This window comes from Neoarius graeffei, chromosome 7 (genome assembly GCF_027579695.1).
Source record: "Neoarius graeffei isolate fNeoGra1 chromosome 7, fNeoGra1.pri, whole genome shotgun sequence".
Classification (NCBI taxonomy): Eukaryota; Metazoa; Chordata; class Actinopteri; order Siluriformes; family Ariidae; genus Neoarius; species Neoarius graeffei.
Window position 1 is genome coordinate 51,716,931 of NC_083575.1, and position 21,720 is coordinate 51,738,650.

General features: G+C 42.8%; 1 protein-coding gene across 3 annotated transcripts in view; it reads left to right on the forward strand.

The window, feature by feature from the left end:
• zgc:171482 (zinc finger protein) overlaps positions 1-21,720 on the forward strand; it is a 227,370-nt gene that overhangs the window by 174,143 nt on the left and 31,507 nt on the right. For 2 of the 3 annotated variants that reach the window (XM_060925900.1, XM_060925902.1), the window contains exon 6: positions 19,997-20,093. The exons of the other annotated variant lie outside the window; for it this stretch is intronic. In XM_060925900.1, coding sequence (XP_060781883.1) covers positions 19,997-20,093 — 97 coding nt within the window. The remainder of the gene's footprint in view (positions 1-19,996; positions 20,094-21,720) is intronic. 3 annotated transcript variants of the gene reach the window in all.

Genomic DNA, 21,720 nt, shown 5'->3' on the forward strand with positions numbered 1-21,720 from the left:
TTTATTTGTACAGCGCTTTTAACAATAAACATTGTCGCAAAGCAGCTTTACAGAATTTGAACGACTTAAAACATGAGCTAATTTTATCCCTAATCTATCCCCAATGAGCAAGCCTGTGGCGACGGTGGCAAGGAAAAACTCCCTCAGACGACATGAGGAAGAAACCTCGAGAGGAACCAGACTCAAAAGGGAACCCATCCTCATTTGGGCAACAACAGACAGCCTGACTATAATATTAACAGTTTTAACAGGTATAACCCTCAACTGTCCTCATGGGGCCGTCCTTCACAGGAGTGGGGCGATAAAACTCCGACCAGACACAGGGCACCAGGATGGATCAAGCAGGTCCGAGGGGCAGAAGAGGCCAGCATCTCAATCCCAGGATCAATATGTAACTCAGAGGGACAGATGGGGGGGGAGAGAAAGAAAACACGTTGTTAGGTATGCCCTAAAAATGACAAGTATTAAATCTGTGTGGTAGGCTCGCAGAGACGAGAGTCTTTACATCAGGCATGACGCACAATGGCATGTTAATATGGTAAAAAATATATCATGACCTGCTCTGGCTGGATGCTTGATTGGGTGATGGGAGCACACTCCTCAGCAATGATGAGATGCAGATGGGACCCTTAGGCCTGGCCAAGACAATTCAGTTACATTTCACCGGGTCTGGGACATGCGACAGAACGTCTGACGGCCGATTCCCTGCAGGCTACGATAGCCAGTCGAGGTCCCCACCGTCTCCACCAAAAGATTTCCTGTTGACTCCATGTAACTCAGAGGGACAGATTTGGGGTGGGGGGGGAGAGAAAGAAAACACAGGTGGTTAGGTATGCCCAATGTCACCTGAATAAGTAGGAACAGTATACATATTGCACCGAGTACAAGCAGGGACTCCGGCAACTAACTATGACAGCATAACTAAAAGGAGAGAGCCAGAAGGTAACACAGGCATGAGGGAGCCCCGGGACATAAAGCAGCCAGCCACTGCACCGTCAACAAACTCGAGTGAGCAAGCGAGTGGGGACTGACAGCATCCATACATCCCAGTTTACCAAAACACTCTATGTCTGAGGACCCTCCAGATCTACTCCTTTACCTCATAAACACCATTAACAAAAGGCTTGACTAAACAGATATGTTTTCAGCCTAGACTTAAATGCTGAGACTGTGTCTGATTCCCGAACATTACTTGGAAGGCTGTTCCATAACAGTGGGGCTTTGTAAGAAAAGGCTCTGCCCCCTGATGTAGCCTTCACTATACGAGGTACCAGCAGATAGCCTGCACCTTTTGATCTAAGTAGGCGTGGCGGGTCATAGAGGAGCAGAAGTTCACTCAGGTACTGTGGTGCGAGACCATTTAGTGCTTTAAAGGTCAATAGTAGTATTTTATAATCAATACGAAATTTGATTGGGAGCCAATGCAGTGTGGATAAGACAGGCGTGATGTGGTCATATTTTCTAGTTCTAGTAAGGACTCTTGCTGCGGCATTTTGAACTAACTGGAGCTTGTTTATGCACTTATTGGAACATCCAGACAGTAAGGCATTACAATAATCCAACCTGGAGGTAACGAAAGCATGGACTAGTTTTTCTGCATCATGCAATGACATTAAATTTCTTATCTTTGCAATATTTCTGAGATGAAAGAAAGCTATCCGGGTGATGTTATCAATGTGAGTTTCGAATGAAAGACTGGGGTCAATAATCACTCCGAGGTCTTTTACTGCTGCACGTGAAGAAACAGAAATGTCATCCAGAGTTACTGTGTAATCAGAAAACTTACTTCTAGCTTTATGTGGTCCTAGCACAAGTACTTCAGTCTTGTCAGAGTTAAGCAGAAGGAAATTTATAAGCATCCAGTGTCTAATGTCCTTAACACATTCCTCAATTTTATTAAGCTGGTGTCTCTCATCAGGTTTTGCAGAGACATACAACTGTGTGTCATCAGCATAACAGTGGAAACTAATACAATGTTTACGAATAATATCGCCCAAAGGTAACATATATAGAGAAAAAAGCAGTGGACCCAAGACAGAACCTTGTGGAACACCAAACTTTACCTCGGTACGTCTAGAAATATCACCATTTATATCGACATACTGATAACGATCAGTTAGATAAGACCTGAGCCAGGAGAGGGCCATTCCCTTAACTCCCACAACATTTTCTAGTCTATCCAGAAGAATGGAATGATCAATGGTATCAAATGCTGCACTAAGGTCAAGCAACACAAGTAGCGAGACACAGCCCTGATCAGACGCCAACAGTAGGTCGTTTACTACTTTAACCAGTGCTGTCTCTGTGCTATGATGAGGTCTAAATCCTGACTGATACATTTCATGGATGTTATTCCTATGTAAATATGAGCATAACTGCTGTGCCACAGCTTTTTCAAGGATCTTGGAGATAAAGGGGAGGTTTGATATTGGCCGATAATTGGACAGCTGACAGGGATCAAGGTCAGGTTTTTTAATCAGGGGTTTGATAACTGCTAGTTTAAAGGATTTGGGTACATAGCCAATCATAAGAGAAGAATTTATTATTTTTAGAAGCGGTTCAATTACTCCAGGCATTATCTGTTTGAATAGATGTGTCGGTAAGGGATCTAGTACGCAAGTTGAGGCTTTTGATGTAGAGATTAATGAGAGTAATTCAGTTTCTTTTAGGGGAGTAAAACATTCTAACTGATGATCTGATACAGTTATATTGTTAACTACAAGTTCACTTTCATTGTCTAACCTTAAATTAGTAGTTTGAATTTTTTGTCGGATATTCTCAATTTTGTCATTAAAAAAATTCATGAAGTCGTTGCTACTACATACTGCAGGTGTGCATGTGTCTATAGTGGACTTATTCCTGGTTAATTTTGCTACAGTATTAAATAGGAATCTAGGATTATTTTTGTTATCTTCTATTAGGGAGGAGAGATATGTTGATCTCGCAGCACTAAGAGCTTTTTTATACTTCAGGAAGCTCTCCTTCCACGCCAATTTGAACACTACCAATTTTGTTTGACGCCATTTACGTTCCAATTTTCGAGTGGTCTGTTTTAATGTGCGAGTGTCATCATTATACCAGGGTGCTAATTTTTTGTCTCTGACCATTTTCCTTTTTAGAGGAGCTACATTATCTAAAGTATGGCGGAATGTTGACTCTAAGCATTCAGTTGCCTGATCGAGTTCTGCAGGGGCTGACAGTGACCCAATCAAAGTTGACAGCTCTGGGAGATCATTTATAAAGCTCTGTGCAGTAGTTGACGTGAAAGTACGTTTAATACAGTAGCGTGGTGAGGTGCATATATTATTACTCAGACATATTTTGAATGAGATGAGACAATGATCTGAGATAACTTCAGACTGTGGAAGTATGACTATATTGTCTACGTTTAATCTGAATGTTAGTATTAGATCAAGGGTGTGACCACCATTATGGGTCGGTCCTATGACATTCTGCTTAATCCCGACTGAATCTAAGATGGACACAAACGCTGTTTTTAAAGGGTCTTCTGGGTTATCAAAGTGAATATTAAAATCTCCGACAACTAAAGCTTTGTCTAAGGAAATAACCAAATCTGAGATAAAATCCGCAAATTCAGAAAGAAACTCAGAATATGGCCCTGTAAATAATAAGCAATGGCCTGTAAATAATAAGCAATGGAATTAACTGGGTAGACTTATTTTTTGAGGCTACATACATTATATGAGTATGAAGAACTTCAAATGTATTAAATTTATAACCAGGTTTGTGTGTTACACCTAGATAATCGTTATAAATAACCGCGACGCCTCCTCCTCTGCCAGTTAGACGAGGCTGGTGTATATAACTGTATCCAGGAGGACTCGCTTCATTTAATGCTATATATTCATTTGGCTTAATCCATGTTTCTGTTAAACACAGTACATTAAACTCCTGATCAGTAATGAGTTCATTAACCATTAGCGCTTTAGATGTAAGAGATCTAATATTTAATAGCCCCACCTTTAGATCAAAGGTGCTGGCAGCAGCTGTACAGTCAGTCTGATCTAATTTTATATTGATTAGGTTACTGGAACAAACTCTCTGAAAATTTCTACCTTTTTGTTGAGCTCGGGGAACAGACACAGTCTCGATGTAGTGGGCCCTGAGTGACGACTCTGTGCAGCTAGCAGACAGTCGGTTTAGCCTGTTCGTCTGCTCCCTGGCCTTGGCTCTGGATTGTCAGAAATTAACTAGGCCTGTTCTGAGACTATGACCTATGCTGCAGGAAATGAGAGCAGCACCTTCCCGAGTGGGATGGATACCGTCCCGCCCTAACAGGCCAGCAGTGCCCTCAAAATTAGCCCAATTATCTATAAAGCCCACACTGTTTTCAGACGAGGTTAGGAACCACTGTATCCTGGGAACACCCACAAGATGTGCCATTCTGGAGATGCTCAGATCCAGTCATCTAGCCATCACAATTTGGCCCTTGTCAGAGTCACTCAGATCCTTACACTTGCCCATTTTTCCTGCTTCCAACACATCAACTTCAAGAACTGACTGTTCTCCTGCTGCCTAATATATCCCACCCCTTGACAGGTGCCACTGTAATGAGATAATCAATGTTATTCACTTCACCCGTCAGTGGTTTTAATGTTATGGCTGATCAGAGTACGTGACAAATGAAGGTGAAATCTTCTGTGAACAGGTCAGATCAACTTAGACTAGCTGTGTTTTAACAGGTGCTCTGCAGCCATGTCCTTCTATATTCCAGCCTTTAGGGAGACCAGACAATCCACGTTGTATTCAGTATTCTTGATTAAACTGTCCCTGTATGAACCATCTGGGGATCACCAAGTTCTAGGCTGGGAAAATGCTGCTGTAGGGTATCAGCGTCAGCTCTTCCCTAATGGGGTGACAGCTGGCATCAAACACATCTAAAACACGTTGGCAATCTTAAAGCATTGTGACGAACCAAATGGCACTTGTCGTTTATTTTTAGCTTCCAAAGACATGAGGAAGGCAGGTTCTTTTATTAATGGTGAAGATTTTATTTGCTAAATTCTTTTAAGACATCTTCAGAAATCCAAAATACCAGATATCACAAGGTGAATGAGCTTCTGCTATGTTACATTTTTGGGAAAAGTGTAGGCTTGAGGGTTTGTCTGTTTTTTTTTTTTTTTTTAATAAATGCACCACTGCAAACATAGCTCATGCTTCATTCAGTACCAGATTGCTGGAATGCTTTTCACAGAGCACTCACATACCCCTTTTCCACCAAATCAGTTCCAGGGCTGGTTCGGGGCCAGCGCTGGTGCTGGTTCACAACTCGTTCAACTCGCGAGCCAGCTGAGAACCAGTTTGCTTTTCCATAGCTCGCGGTGCTAAAGGAAGCCACGTCATTACGTCGCTGTATATGTCAGTTACGTCGTTGTATGCGTCATTACGTCGCTGTATACGTCAGTTACGTCGCTACGTTTGCATAAACCTTGGCACGAATATTGAAGCAAAAACAACACGGAAGCAGCAGCAGCAACAACAACAACAATAATAATAATCAGGGTTTTTTCTAGAAAAATTTAGTATGAGGGCGCTCACCATGGCGAGGGAGCGAAGGGGGGGGAGATGGTGCCGGTTGTCCCCCCCCCGCCGTGCAAAGCCTTTGAAAAATGCTCCAATGGGACATTCTGAGTATCTGAGAGGGAAATTGGAACAAATTGTCTGTCAACATTGAAAAAGAAAGAAGTAATCTTCTTCTGCCCCGGACAGTCTTTGGCTTTCTTCCGCTTCGTGCCACGGGATGACATCTTTAAATGCCCAAGTGTCAACAAAAACAACTCGCAAACTACTTCTGTCAAAAGCTCCCGCGCCGGTGGGTGAAAGGTCATTCAGTCTCGAGAAATCTCGCTCTACAAGTCAGCTGACCTTATATGTAACCCATGTCAAATCTCGCGAGAGCAGCCGCGACAAGTAAACAACTAAACAACATGGCGCCTCAGTCTGGAAAACGCCAATTCGGATTGTTTTTGCACCGTCTGGCGGTGTATCTACTATGATTGGAATATTTTTGGAGAAATTATAACGTATTTGATGATCAGACACATTGTCACGTAGTGTTGCTGGGATGTTTTCACGGAGTCGGTAAGGGGGCACACGCCGAGAGTAAGAGGGCGCAGCGCCCCTGTTCCCCCGTTTAGACGAAAGCCTGATAATAATGGATGACTTCGCGTTTGTACAGCTGCTGCTTCTCGTCGCTTAAAAATGGCGATCTTTCGCGGTCTTGTTATTGTTGTTGGTCTTAACAACTCCGCCCCCCTGCTGACGTAAGCGGTTCTTTCCTCTGGCCCAGCAGAGAGTTGGTGCTAGCCTGGAACCGGTTTTTCTGGCCCCAGAGCCAGTTCTTTGTCAGTGGAAACAGAAAACCCGGTTCCAAACTAAGCACTGGCCCTGAACCAGCCCTGGAACTGCTTTGGTGGAAAAGGGGCAACAGAGAGCAGTTAACAGAGTATCAGCCAGTATATGGCAGTAGTTTCTAAAGACAGAAACACCATAAGCAAAAGGTGTGAGCCAAGAAGTCATAGTTCATTTTCACAGCTGTTCTGTAATCAAGACTGGCATCGAGATTTCAACGGATTTAAAGGTTGTCAGGGGATAAATGTATTGTGTTTGCATCAACAGCACATTTTATATTCTTCAAGAACATACAACAATTGCTGTGTATTCTGGTTGTCAGAGATGCTTCTGAAATAGTTCTCCAAGACAGCAATGATAACAATTCTTCTTACATATCAGATAAACAAGTATCTTGAAAATCTGGAACTCTATAATCATGCTGCAGGCAGCAGCCAAATGAACTGATGTCCTTGTTTCTGGCATTCCACTGTGAATGTCACCTTCTATTTAAATCCCACCAGAAATATTTGCTGTTGATTATAACACCCTGCAGCGGAGATGCACAAGTCTACCGCTTCTAAACTGGTGATGTTAGAACAGCTAAATTTAACCTGAGAAACACCACAGCTCATCTACTTCATTAAGTCAGAGTGGGAGAGCTCTACTGAGATTCCCCCCTCTCTTTGTACTGCTAAACCTGAGCATGGCTATCCCAAACCCTTGTCACCTTGAGTTTGACTGCTCCTCAGGGGACTGTCAGAGCCCAGCAAGCATGCCACATCTCATTTGTCATCCTCATTAGAAGCCCACAATATGAAGGTGCAGTGTTTGTGAGCTGAATCCACGTAAATCACAGACACAAATACGGCATTGCTTTTATCTTTCTATGTATGTGGTTTCTTTGAGAGCCAGTGGTTCATTTAGAAGACCTCCCACTTGTTCAAGCCATCAGTGAAGTGACTCCTAGGAGATTACTGCCTGGCCTGTTTATCTGGAAGCCACTTTGGTGAAATGGCCTTCTCGCTGAAGTTTTATTCTGACAGCAAGATCACAGGAACACTGGGTGGCTCTTGCTGGTGTGAAGCAGGTGTTTATTTTCCTTAAAGTGCTGATGACACGAACATGACTCTATGCAATTTCTTAAATAAACTATACAACATGTTAGATTTCTGTTATAATTACGTGAAAAGAAGCTGTTGTTACGCGAATATCCAACTTTTAATTGCACAGCGCAAGAAAACTGGGTCCGTGGCTCGCGGCCATGTTGTGACGTCAGCGGAAGAACACGCTGCGGTTCACTGGCTGTTCTACTCAATGGAAATGGCGCATGAAAACTCCGGTGAACTTTCTAGTGCTAGCTCTTCAACAACCAAATACTGGTACTTTAAGCAGTGATCATGATGGCATGATTTTATCTGTATTTTAAGTTCGTTTCTTAGACAAGGATATTTTTTAAGCTTGTTACCTTGTTAACAGTTTCGGCGAGAATCTCCCGCCTTCTTCAGAAACAGTCACCAGATGTCGAGTGGTGACGTGCCTTATCAGCTGATGTTGCGTGCAGGAGGCGTGAACGTCCCGCCCAATTTGACAGGTAGTCCACGCCTCCTGCTGTCAGGTCGCTCCTCCAGGACGGCGCTCCAGGTGTGCGACAATGCATACGCTCCCTCGTCCCGGTTCATCGTCCTCTGCGCCCGCTTGCGTATCTCCACTGCCTCTAAAATCCAACGCTGGAATCTATTTTCTTCAGCGCGAATGACTCTGGCCTCTTCCCAATTCATTATGTGATTTTGCCATTTGCAGTGGTCTGAAATGGCTGATTTTAGGTTTTCTTGGTGTGCTTTTTCTTTTTCGGATCTTGTGAGTCTTCTTGTTGTTTCTTTTTCACGTTCTAATTGGTGTTCTTTCCTTCGAGTATGGAAGCATCTGCCCGTTTCACCAATATAGACTTTATTACATGAACGGCAAGGGATTTCATAGATGACGTTGCATTTATTGTCCAGTTATATTTTGTCTTTGGGGTGAACTAGCAGCTGTCGGAGGTTCTTGTATGGTTTGACCGGGGTGTTGATATGGTATTTCCTCATGGATCGTTGGATGCGTTCTGTGACTCCTTTTATGTACGGTAGTGTGACAAAGCCCCGGTTTGTTTTTTCGGTGTTTTTTCTTGTTTGTTTATTTTCTTTTATTTGTGTCTGTAATTTCCCTTTCCGAATTGCCCACGGTGGATATTGGCAGTTTTTTAATGCCTATTGGATGTGTTCTTCCTCCTCCTGTCTGTCTTTCTCCTCCGTGATGTTCTGTGTTCGGTCGTATAGTGTTCTGATTACTGACATTTTGTGTGCGATGGGATGTTCAGATGTCCAGAGAAGATATTGGTCGGTGTGTGTAGGTTTTCTGTATGTTGTAATTCTAATGTTCCCTTCTTCTGTGTGGTGTATTTTTAAGTCCAAAAAAGCTATTGTCTTGTCCGTTTCCTCTTCGTGTGTGAATTTGATGTTGCCTGTCTTGTCTATGGAGTTTAAATGATCCGTGAGTTGTTGTGTGTGACCTGTTTTGGTTATTTCAAGAATGTCATCAACGTATCTTTTCCAGAAGATAGGTTTGCAGTCATCCGGTGCTGTTTCTATGGCTCGGGTTTCCAGATCCTCCATAAAAAAGTTACATAGAGTGGCAGATAGCGGGTCCCCCCAAAGACAAAATATAACTGGACAATAAATGCAACGTCATCTATGAAATCCCTTGCCGTTCATGTAATAAAGTCTATATTGGTGAAACGGGCAGATGCTTCCATACTCGAAGGAAAGAACACCAATTAGAATGTGAAAAAGAAACAACAAGAAGACTCACAAGATCCGAAAAAGAAAAAGCACACCAAGAAAACCTAAAATCAGCCATTTCAGACCACTGCAAACGGCAAAATCACATAATGAATTGGGAAGAGGCCAGAGTCATTCGCGCTGAAGAAAATAGATTCCAGCGTTGGACTTTAGAGGCAGTGGAGATACGCAAGCGGGCGCAGAGGACGATGAACCGGGACGAGGGAGCGTATGCACTGTCGCACACCTGGAGCGCCGTCCTGGAGGAGCGACCTGACAGCAGGAGGCGTGGACTACCTGTCAAATTGGGCGGGACGTTCACGCCTCCTGCACGCAACATCAGCTGATAAGGCACGTCACCACTCGACATCTGGTGACTGTTTCTGAAGAAGGCGGGAGATTCTCGCCGAAACTGTTAACAAGGTAACAAGCTTAAAAAATATCCTTGTCTAAGAAACGAACTTAAAATATTTGTAATAGTTAGACATAATGAACATCCACTACGTATGATTTTATCTGATTTTAAATAAATGAGATTGATAATAATGTGAATGTTCACAACTAGTACATACAAACTCTGCAGCTTCTGATTCAGCAGCTGCGTCATACTCCGCAAAAACATCAGCAAGAACCTACAATATAAATGGAAATGCAATACACTAAGCTCAAATGACTTTTGGAAAGTATAATTTCTAAATTTTTTTCTACATATTCTTGAAGTCGGTCATCGGGGTACTTGCTACCGTTCCCTAACAACGCAAGGCAAAGGGTAAAGTGTAGTGTTGCTACGAGTAATTGCTAAAGCCTCCGGTGGAAGATCCTCGATGTGCTGATAAGACATACAGTTCTATATAACACACAAGTGTCACGATAATCACAAAACAGATGCAAATTGTTAAAATACCTAATTTTTAAGCAATCATGTATTGATCTCTTCCGAATAGAATCTATGATAGCCTACCCTCTTTACCCTTTGCCTCTCGTTGCTAGGCGGCAGTTACATGAAAGCCGCAAGCTTTCACAAGCAAATACATGACTGATATCACCCCGACTTTATGATTACATTTATGATTATCATGAATGTGCACTCAATGATGTGTACTCTATGAGCGCTCTGGAGCGAGTCACTTCCAAGATGGCCGCGCAGACCACATGGTTACTATTTTTAGCATCATGTCGGAGCACTCTATAGCTCTACATACGTTTATCTTATGTTGTTTCTCAACACATGTTCTGACAGGAAGACTGTCTTTGGAGGAGTCGGCTTGTCCCAGGCGACTGCTGGATCCGGCATAGCTACTAGTAGACCCCCTCCGGAATACTGTAGGCACTGCTGATGGCAGCAACACACGTTTGTGCTGAACTGAACACCCAAGAGATTCTTTTAAGCTGGGAAGGGTGTCAAAACAATCCAAATCGAAGTGTTCAGAGCACAGGACGGATGTTGGTGAGGGCTCCCACTTGTCACGAGTGCGCCTGACTTGCTTCACCCACTTCGCATGCAGCTCGGGATCTCTGGGAAACTTGAATAAACTTACCCCATCCTTGTGGGTTTTGGAGCAAAAGCCGGCAACACAACGCGAAGGCATAATAACTATATATATATATATATATATATATATATATATATATAATAATGTATAATAAAAATACTAATAATGATAAACTGAACACCTGCCGCATCAACAACAAACTGGTAAGTTAGGAGGAAGGTTCTTTCGCTGACGTCATATAGCCCCTCCTCCTCTTTCGTCTCCTGGGTGCTGCAGCCCCGTCAAATTTGCCCAAATAGCCGCGTTTTTTATCATAACTTGTAAAATAGGCGCCTTCGTGAATTAATATATGGATCATCGGGAATGACTTTTTATGTTATAAAACATCGCCAAAGATGTCAAAAATGTGTCATCAGCACTTTAAGTATAAAGGAAAACTAAAGATCATTATGGGAAAACACCACACAGTTGATTTCAACTTGGAGAAATTTGGCAAACTTTAAATTGTAAATAAAATAAGTGTTCCTTTTTTAAAATTTGAAAAAAAAGACAAAGATTTGAGAACTGCCTTTTTTTTTTTTTTTGTCTCTGTTTGTCCCTAGACGGTCTGTACTGGAATTTGAGTGCTCATGTGGTTATACTTTAACACGTACGAGCAAATAAATACCAGTGAGTACCCAATTAACATACAATTTACTTTTAAAATCTATGCATATCCAGTTTTCACAGCAAGCTTCCTGATCACCAAGCGTCATGTTTCATATTGCTATTCATATAAACTCCTTGTAAATTTGGTGTGGCTTTACTGAAAAACGCCAGTCCCCTGCTTAAAGTCATTTACTATGTTACAAATTAAACAGGGTCCTATGTAATAAAATGCCCCATCTGCCTTTCATTCACTGATAAAATTATCCTCTCACCTGCCTCTCAAGAAGCCTGGATGACTTATTATTATTGCAGTGGGGAGGAAACAGAATGAGTGAATCTCTCCTGTCCGTTTGGTACACCACCACATTAATGTGCTGCATTACAAACAAGAGTCATCTTGGACCTATCAACCAGAGTGCATGTCAAAAGTCAGCCCACACACTTAGGCCCTGTCCACACGGCAACGGATTCAGGTGAATCTGATACAATTGTTTATCGTTTCGGCCTGGCGTCCACACGGCACCGGCGTTTTGGGTGCCCCAAAACGAAATCTTTTGAGAATGGGTTCCAGAGTGAAAAAATCTGGCAACGGCACCGTTGTGAAGTTGTCTGGATGAGTAGAATGGATTTGTTTACGATGACGTCACAACCACATGACTGTCAGTGCTTCACGCCGGGTAGAAGTGTAACGAACTCGATGCGAGTTGTCAACAAATCCTATAACTTGGTTCATGAAACGCGCTTACAAAATATTTTCACTGTGAATATTTATTGTGTAATGGTGCAAAATGAGAGAGAGAGAGAGAGAGAGAGAGAGAGAGAGAATAGCCCTTAGGGCAGAGTCTTTAGTCCAAACACTGTGGAAGCAGTACCAAACCGCGCACCGCCCGTGCGCTTTCCAAAAACAAAAACAATCCTGCCAGCAAACATAGGAAAAAAAAAAAGGAGCGATCTCACCTCTTCAGATGTTGGTTTAAGTCCGACAATACATTCCTCAAAAAGGGCGTAGAAGAACAAAGTAATCCATCAACGTGTAGCATTCAATTTATTCCGGACCATTAAAGAATTCTGGAGGATATCAGAATGTTGGCGTACCGGCTTCCATCTACCCCCATTAATTCCTCTTTCTGCGTCTTTCGTTTTACGCTACTGATTAATAATCAAAACTTTATGTGGCTAATGCTACAGAAGAAGGGGTTTATGCACATGCGTCTACTACTTCTATTGTTCTGGTGTCTTCGATGGGACCGTCTTACAGCACACGTAGTGGTGTGGCCTGTGTATTGCATCGTTTTCAGCAAGCGCTGCGTTGCCATATGTACCTGATATTTTACTGATCCATTGCCCATGTGGACGCAATATTTAAAAAAAAAAATCTCGTTGCCGTTGTCGTGTGGATGTAGCTTTAATGTATATACTACATAGATACAAAACACAGTTATAGTGTTTGCTTTAGCAAGTTTCCTTACTGACATTCATTTATCCAGGTTAGGGATGTAAACTATGACTATCTATCTGGCATATCACTGCAGTGACATGGCCGCTCTGAAGGCATCAGCCATCAAAGTCTCTAGGGAAGAATTACAGTAGTGGTTTCCCATTGCCTTCTACTGGATTATTATAAAGGTTTTCTCCTCTCAACCATTCTCACACACACGCTCACACCTACACTACCGTTCAAAAGTTTGGGGTCACTTTGAAATGTCCTTATTTTTGAAAGAAAAGCACTGTTCTTTTCAATGAAGATCACTTTAAACTAATCAGAAATCCACTCTATACATTGCTAATGTGGTAAATGACTATTCTAGCTGCAAATGTGTGGTTTTTGGTGCAATATCTCCATAGGTGTATAGAGGCCCATTTCCAGCAACTCTCACTCCAGTGTTCTAATGGTACAATGTGTTTGCTCATTGCCTCAGAAGGCTAATGGATGATTAGAAAACCCTTGTACAATCATGTTAGCACAGCTGAAAACAGTTGAGCTCTTTAGAGAAGCTATAAAACTGACCTTCCTTTGAGCAGATTGAGTTTCTGGAGCATCACATTTGTGGGGTCGATTAAATGCTCAAAATGGCCAGAAAACTGTCTTGACTATATTTTCTATTCATTTTACAACTTATGGTGGTAAATAAAAGTGTGACTTTTCATGGAAAACACAAAATTGTCTGGGTGACCCCAAACTTTTGAACGGTAGTGTATGGACAATTTAGAGTAGCCAGTTAACCTAACCGTATGTCTTTGGACTGTGGGAGAAACCGGAGCACCCAGAGGAAGCCCACTCAGGCCCGGGGATAACGTACAAACTCGACACAGAAAAGCCCCAGTTGGCCACTGGGCTCAAACCCAAAACCTTCTTGCTGTGAGGCAACAGTGCTAACCAACTGCACCACCGTGCCACCCAAGCTATGACTATGAATTGATTATTTGAAATAAACAGATGTGTTACAAATATGAATAAGAGGCATATTATTGTTTATATATAAAATTTATTTATTTATTTTTTTAAATAAAGCTTACCAGAAGGGCTCACATGGCATCTATCTTGAGACTCGAGGTGTGCATCGGGACTGGGCTGCAACATGCATGCAAAAGTCATGCAGGCAGGAGGTTTTTTACTTTCATGTGGGTGGTCAGATATCAAGTACCTGGGACAAAGAAAAACCATTCATGAATGTGAACATGACTAATGCATTTAGACTGCTCATTCATTCATCCTTAGTAACTGCCTGGTTAGGGCTGCAGTGGTTTAAATTAGGCTATAACTTTATATTTTGGGAAATAGATCAAGCTAAATACAATAGAATATTTTGCAGATGGGTGCAGAAAAGAAAAAAAAAAAATCCACGCCCACTCCGGGTTCAAATCTGAATATAAGCACATATACAAATATTTGGGACGCTGAACAGAGATAGATACAGACTGTGGCAATGTGTTACACCTTTAATCCAGGCATACATACTGTTAATCTGTTCAGTAATGTGACTAATTACACTGTGCTTCTTATCATTGTGCCACTCGTAAAAAAATTCAACTGTTTTTTTCGGTCTTAAATATACAAGGTATGAGGAAGGAGAATTAAATACGAATATGCTATGTGTACATCAAGTATGGTTAAGCATTCATTTAAGACTAAATTGCTTTAGAGCTGCTTGAAGTATAAGATATTTGATGCTGCGATAGCTATAACTGTGCTCTACAGCTATGACAGCATCAAATATCTTACACCTCAAGCAGCTCTAAAGTAATTTAGTCTGAAATGAATGCATCCAAAACAGATGATGTACCAAGACAGATCTATCAGCTATCTTTTCTTGTCAGTTCAACCAAGACAGGTCAAATACGGAGTGGAATTCTTTAAGAAAAAAAAAAGTGCAGTGGATTTTTTTTTTTTTTTGGCCTACAGCTAACACTCAGCAACAAACCTTCATCTACGTCCTGTGAACATTCATCAGCCTGGGTTCTCTCCCTCCTTCTTCCTCTCAGCGTGGTTCTTTCTCACATATGGGGCAGTTTAACTACCAGCAATTATTAACTGCCATAGTGTCTTGCTAGACTGGTTTATTAGCATCAGGCTGGGAGGTCATTAGCTGCCCACCATGCAGAAGACATTCATCAAAGAGAGATTAAATAATTAGTCCTGCTATTAATGGAATGATGCTTCAATCACAGAAGGTAGAGAGGCTCATTTTGGAACTGTTTAGGCTGAGTGTTAAACCGACTTATGGCCCTTTTCCACTACCCTTTTTCAGCTCGCTTCAGCTCACTTCAGCCCGACACGGCTCGCATTTCGACTATCTCAGAGCGGCGCGACTCAGCTCGCTTCAGCCCTGCTTAGCACCCAAAACTCGCACGGTTTTGGAGTGGGGCTGAAGCGAGCCCAACCGAGCCGAGTGGGGCTAGGGGCGTGAGGAGACACTCCCCTGTGCACTGATTGGTGAGGAGGAGTGTCCTCACATGCCCACACACGCCCCGCGAGCACGCTGGGATCTGTAAACACTGTAAACCCGGAAGAAGAAGAATTACAAATTACGAGAATTTCTGAAGCCTTATGCGCCTCGCCTCGTCTATACGCTCTTGCCAGTATCTGTTGGCGTTGTCGGTGACAACAAGCCACAGCACCAAGACCAGCAACACTAACGACTCCATGTCCTCCATGTTTATTGTTTATTATCCGGGTCGTGAGACTACCGCTTAAAAGCTCACTGATGTCACTGTTTGCGCCGCCTAACGACATCACGTGACGTCCACCCACTTTCGCTAACTCCACCCAATGTGTCCACCCACTTCCAGCCAGCACGGTTCAGCGCGGTTGTAGTCGAAATGCAACTCCAACAGCCCCACTCAGCTCGACTCAGCCCAACTCAGCACGGCACGGCTCAGCCCGACTCAGCCGCGTTTGTAGTGGAAAAGCATCATTAGTTTCTAATGTGAAAGACTAAACCATAATTTATAGACACTCATCACATCTAGGGGGCGGCACGGTGGTGTAGTGGTTAGCGCTGTCGCCTCACAGCAAGAAGGTCCGGGTTCGAGCCCCGTGGCCGGCGAGGGCCTTTCTGTGCAGAGTTTGCATGTTCTCCCCGTGTCCGCGTGGGTTTCCTCCGGGTGCTCCGGTTTCCCCCACAGTCCAAAGACATGCAGGTTAGGTTAACTGGTGACTCTAAATTGACCGTAGGTGTGAATGTGCGTGTGAATGGTTGTCTGTGTCTATGTGTCAGCCCTGTGATGACCTGGAGACTTGTCCAGGGTGTACCCCGCCTTTCGCCCGTAGTCAGCTGGGATAGGCTCCAGCTTGCCTGCGACCCTGTAGAACAGGATAAAGCGGCTAGAGATAATGAGATGAGATGAGATCACATCTGGGAGGTCAAAACCAAAGCCAGTATGCAGTATTGTGTTCAGTAGATCTTCTATAGACAAGAACTATTCAATTCACATTATTTGCCATTTCAGTGATAATAATACAGTCCCAAATTAAAAAAAAAAAAGTTGTAACAGTATGGAAAATGCAACTAAAAAAAACAATGATTTCTAAATTTACTTTAACTTGTATTTTGTTGCAGACAGTATGAAATCAAGATTTTTCATGTTTTGTCTGGTCAACTTCATTTCCTTTGTTAATATACATCCATTCCTGCATTTCAGGCCTGCAACACATTCCAAAAAAAATGGGATGGGGCAGTTTAGGGTTCGTAACGAGGTAAAATAATTAAATAATGATGTGATTTGAAACAGATGATGTTAGCAGGGGATTGTAATCTTGATTTGGTACAAAATCAGTATCCAGGAAAGGCCTAGTCTTTGAGGAGCAAAGATGGGCCGAGGATCTCCAGTTTGTCAACAAATGTGTGAGAACATTATTGAAATGTTTAAAAACAATTCAAAGATATGAAGGAATTTTGATATTTCACCCTCTACACTGCAGAATATCAGTAAATGATTGGAGGAATTTCGGTGCAAGGGCACAAGCCTAAGCTGAACACCCATGATCTCCAGTCCTTCAGACGGCACTGCATTAAGAACTGTCATTCATCTACAACTGATATAACTACATGAGCTTAGGATTACTTTGGCAAACCTTTTGTTAAGCACTACAATATGGATTTACATCAACAAATGCTAGATAAAACTTTACTGTGCAAAAAGGAAGCCTTATATTACCTGTGTCCAGAAACACCATCAACATCTCTGGGCTCAGAGGCATCTGGGATGGACCATCACACAGTGGAAATGTCTATGGTGGTCAGACGAATCAGTATTCCAGGTCTTTTTTGGAAGTAATGGATGCTGTGTGCTCCAGACCAAAGAAGAAAAGAACTATCCAGACTGTTACCAGCAACAAGTTCAAAAGCCAGGGTCTGTCATGGCATGGGGTTATGTCAGTGCTCTTGGCAATGGTAACTTTCACTTCTGTACTTACATTGAGATTTTGGAGCAACATTATGCTGCCGTCAAGACGACATCTTTTCCAGGGATATTTCAGTAAGACAATGCAAAGTCACATTCTGCACACATTACAAAGGCATGGCTGTAGAAGGAGAGGGTGTCTGTCCCCTGTGTCCTCCAGTAGAGACTCATCTCATCTCATTATCTGTAGCTGCTTTATCCTGTTCTACAGGGTCGAAGGCAAGCTGGAGCCTATCCCAGCTGACTACAGGCGAGAGGCGGGGTACACCCTGGACAAGTCGCCAGGTCATCACAGGGCTGACACATAGACGCAAACAACCATTCACACTCACATTCACACCTACGGTCAATTTAGAGTCACCAGTTAACCTAACTTGCATGTCTTTGGACTGTGGGGGAAACCGGAGCACCCGGAGGAAACCCACGCGGACACGGGGAGAACATGCAAACTCCACACAGAAAGGCCCTCACTGGCCACGGGGCTCGAACCCGGACCTTCTTGCTGTGAGGCGACAGCGCTAACCACTACACCACCGTGCCGCCCCAGTAGAGACTGTGTAGCGAATTTTGAAACAATATGACAATGACAACTTCGTACTGTTGCACACCTTAAGACCTGTTTGCAGGAAGAACGAGACAAAATAACACCTGAAACACTTCATCACTTGGTGTCTTCAGTTCATAAACATCTTTTAAGATGGAATGACAGCATTATAAAATGGTAAATGCTTTACTGTCCCAACTTTTTTTAAATGTGTTGCAAGAATCAAAATTGACACAAGGGTTTATTTTGGAAAAAAAAAGTAATGCAGTCAAACATCAAATAATGTGCAGTTCTGTTGTTCTGAGTGCAATACAGATCAACAATTATTTACAAATCACGGTTTTCAGTTTCAATTTCATCATATCGTCCCAACTTTTTCTGATTTGGGGTTGTAAATACCAATCTATGTTCAGACATGAACTTCACTGTAAATACAAAATATACAAAATTATTCTGAGAAAATCAATATTACAACTGTTATATATACACACTCTATGACCAAAAGTTTGTGGACACCTGACCATAACGATCATACCGTATGTGCTTTCTGAAAATCCCATTCCAGAATTAGTCCTTCTCTTCCTCTTCTGGGAAGATTTGCCACTAGATTTTGGAGCATTTTTTGTGGGGATTTGAGCATTAATGAGGTCAGACACTGATGTTGAGCGAGGAGGCTTGGGGTGTGGTCAACATTCCAGTTCATCTTCAGGGCTCTGTACAGGCCACTCAGTTTCTTCCACTCCAACTTTAGCAAGCCATGTCTTCATGGATACTTGTCATGCTGGATCAGGTTTGGGCCTCTTAGCTCCAGTAAAGAGAAGATGTCGTGCTGCAGCCTTGCAAACTACAGTTGTGTGCTTTGTAGCAACAGTTTGTCCATATAGTGTAGAAACTGTCCTAAACTACATCCTTAAAAGTTTGAACTGTATATAGCATATTTCATTTTATTTTAGGGCGGCATGGTGGTGTAGTGGTTAGCGCTGTCGCCTCACAGCAAGAAGGTCCGGGTTCGAGCCCCGTGGCCGGCGAGGGCCTTTCTGTGCGGAGTTTGCATGTTCTCCCCGTGTCCGTGTGGGTTTCCTCCGGGTGCTCCGGTTTCCCCCACAGTCCAAAGACATGCAGGTTAGGTTAACTGGTGACTCTAAATTGACCGTAGGTGTGAATGTGAGTGTGAATGGTTGTCTGTGTCTATGTGTCAGCCCTGTGATGACCTGGCGACTTGTCCAGGGTGTACCCCGCCTTTCTCCTGTAGTCAGCTGGGATAGGCTCCAGTTTGCCTGCGACCCTGTAGAACAGGATAAAGCGGCTAGAGATAATGAGATGAGATGAATTTTATTTTAATGCATTTTTAATTATTATACTAAATATAGACACAACCTTGGTATAAGTAGCGATATTTAGAGTGTCATTCATTTCCATTACACATATAAAAGCATTTGCTTCAAAAGCCATTAGTGATCCAAAGTACTTAGAGCAATGTAATCACCAAGTAATTTAGGAGAATATATCAGCAGCTCTTGTGGGAAAAGGGTGCTGACAAATGTTCAATAGCAATAAATGTCATAGTTATCCAAAATAACTCAGCAGATGTCCTACAGAAATGAAGTCACTACATGTAGCCACGTGGTTTGCCCATATATGACAAATGAGTGTTGTTTCACTCATTCTCCTCAGCTTCTCAGCTCTTGCTCTCTCCATCTCGTATGCTCCTTTAATCTTCTCATCCATCCATCTATTTTTTGTAGGCCACTGCTGTTTTTTACCACCTGCAAACCCCTTAATTAGCATGCATCTGTTTTGCCTCCACTGCATGGCTGTGCACATGGCTTCTCTTCATGATGATAAACCAGCCAATCAATTTTCTCCTCGAATCAAAGATTCAGTAGAACAAAAGAAATGTTCAAATGTTAATGCACACTCAAATTTTAAGGGATTGAAAAGAAATAATTTAATAGAAATTGATTAGTTAGAAATCTGGTGTGATGATTATTACATACCCGACGATACTGATATGGTCAACTGATACACTACACTAATAATTATTACATGCCGTGATACAAATAACACAGATGTTTCATCACAAATTGCAGCAATCAGCCAAACTAGTCCAAAGTCAAACTGAGATTTATGTTGATGCAAAAGAATTGACAAGCCATCATCACCACAGGGCCTTTAACAATAAAGGTAATGGTTTGTTTTTTTGTTGTTGTTTGTGTGTGTGTGTGTGTGTGTTGTAGGCCTGCGCAGCAGTTACTCGTGCAGCATGTGTAACTTGGTTCTGAACTCCATTGAGCAGTACTATGCACACCTCCAGGGCTCAAAGCACCAAAACAAGTAAGTGAAAGTCACGTGTCTCTCTGAGCTGTTGTGACTGAACTCTGTTTATCCTTTTTTATGATTTTTTCAGTACTGGTGAACTCTTCAGCCTCCACAACATCCCGTATGTATTCGTTCTTTTAAAGTTTCTTTCTTTAAAATTGCACTGAACTTGGATTATCCTTCGCTTTAAAACTGACCCGGGTAATACTGGTTCCTTGGTTCACTAGATGAAGCTGAGTGGGTGATGATGGCTGTCCAGCTTTTACACCTCCACTGTGTTAAATGAAAGCCAGATCAAGCATCTTTTCTTTACGATGGCAAACAAGACTCATGTAAACAACTCATTCCAGTCAGTACAAATTGGAGAAATGCCACTGAACGAAGCTGCCATGGACTGGCTCGCTCTTAATTATGGGCAGATAAACATGCCTTTTTGTTTTCTATTACGTGTTGCATCGACTTGTGAGCTTGCCACTGTCATTCAAAACGGAAACAAAGACATCTAGAGAGAAGGGACTGAAAGAAGTGAGCATAAATGTGTGAGAAATAGAAAGAGAGGGGGAGAAATTCTGCTGTGTGGTTTGTTAACAGACTATCTTTAACAGGTCAGGCAAACATTTAATGCAAGCCATAATTTTATCTTTTTCTTGGATGGTACATTGCTGGCCTATTTTGAAGTATTGTGTAAGTAGACTCTACAGCACACACACGTACACATTTGTCTTACGATCATTGTGAGAACCTTTCATTGACAATTACTCCTGCAGGTAAGTAAATGCCTACACCTAAATCTAATCCTGGCCTTTTTCTCAATAGCCAAAAGGAGGTCTTTAGTCTCTTTTAGGGGGTCATTTTACCGAGAAATCTTCCCAGAAGACCGAGCTGCGATCTCAGAGCGTGGCTTGGTCACCGCAGGTCGTACGCAGTCGACGGTTGACCGAGGGTTGGTCACGCCTTGGTCTTCTGTGGTTGCACGTGGTCGAGGAATGGTCTCCCCAACAAAGAGATCGTAGCTCAGTTTTTTGACATGTCAAAAAACTGAGCCTCAACCTAAAAGTCGCACAGAGAGCGTCGAAAGAGCGAACAAGGTCGAGGAAAGGATGCATTGGTCGAGAGACAATCGAGGCTAGAACGGGGATGAGCGATGCTCAGTCTTCTCGAGCGAGAACTGATTGCGTGCACGGTTGTGCTGCTCGGCCCGTCCTCGACATTCACTCGATCCGTGCGATCTAGCTTCATTGTTTTGCGATCAAGCCTTGCTCCGTGCAACCTGTCCCAGACCTTCCCTAGACCTGTACGCTCCCTATTCTTCCCACGATTGGATTCTAAAGAGGATTAAGGTGCGACCTACTTCAACCAATAAAGATCGACCATCGCTTAAGTTGCGACCTACCTTCGCCTAATCCTATTAAAGCTACGTGTACTGAATGTCATATAAATAGGGCGCAATAGCATGATGCAGAGCGATTGGGTCCATGTTGCCCCTTCGGAGGCTGGTCAAAAACTGATGGCCAGCCACCGATCGCCGGGCCTTTTTATACGGTCACGGTGGGTCGCACGCAAATCCGGGCGACCGTGACGAATTTGCGCGTAGCTCAGGCGAGAATCTGTCTAGAAAAGCTCGAGAATTGAGCGTACAGAG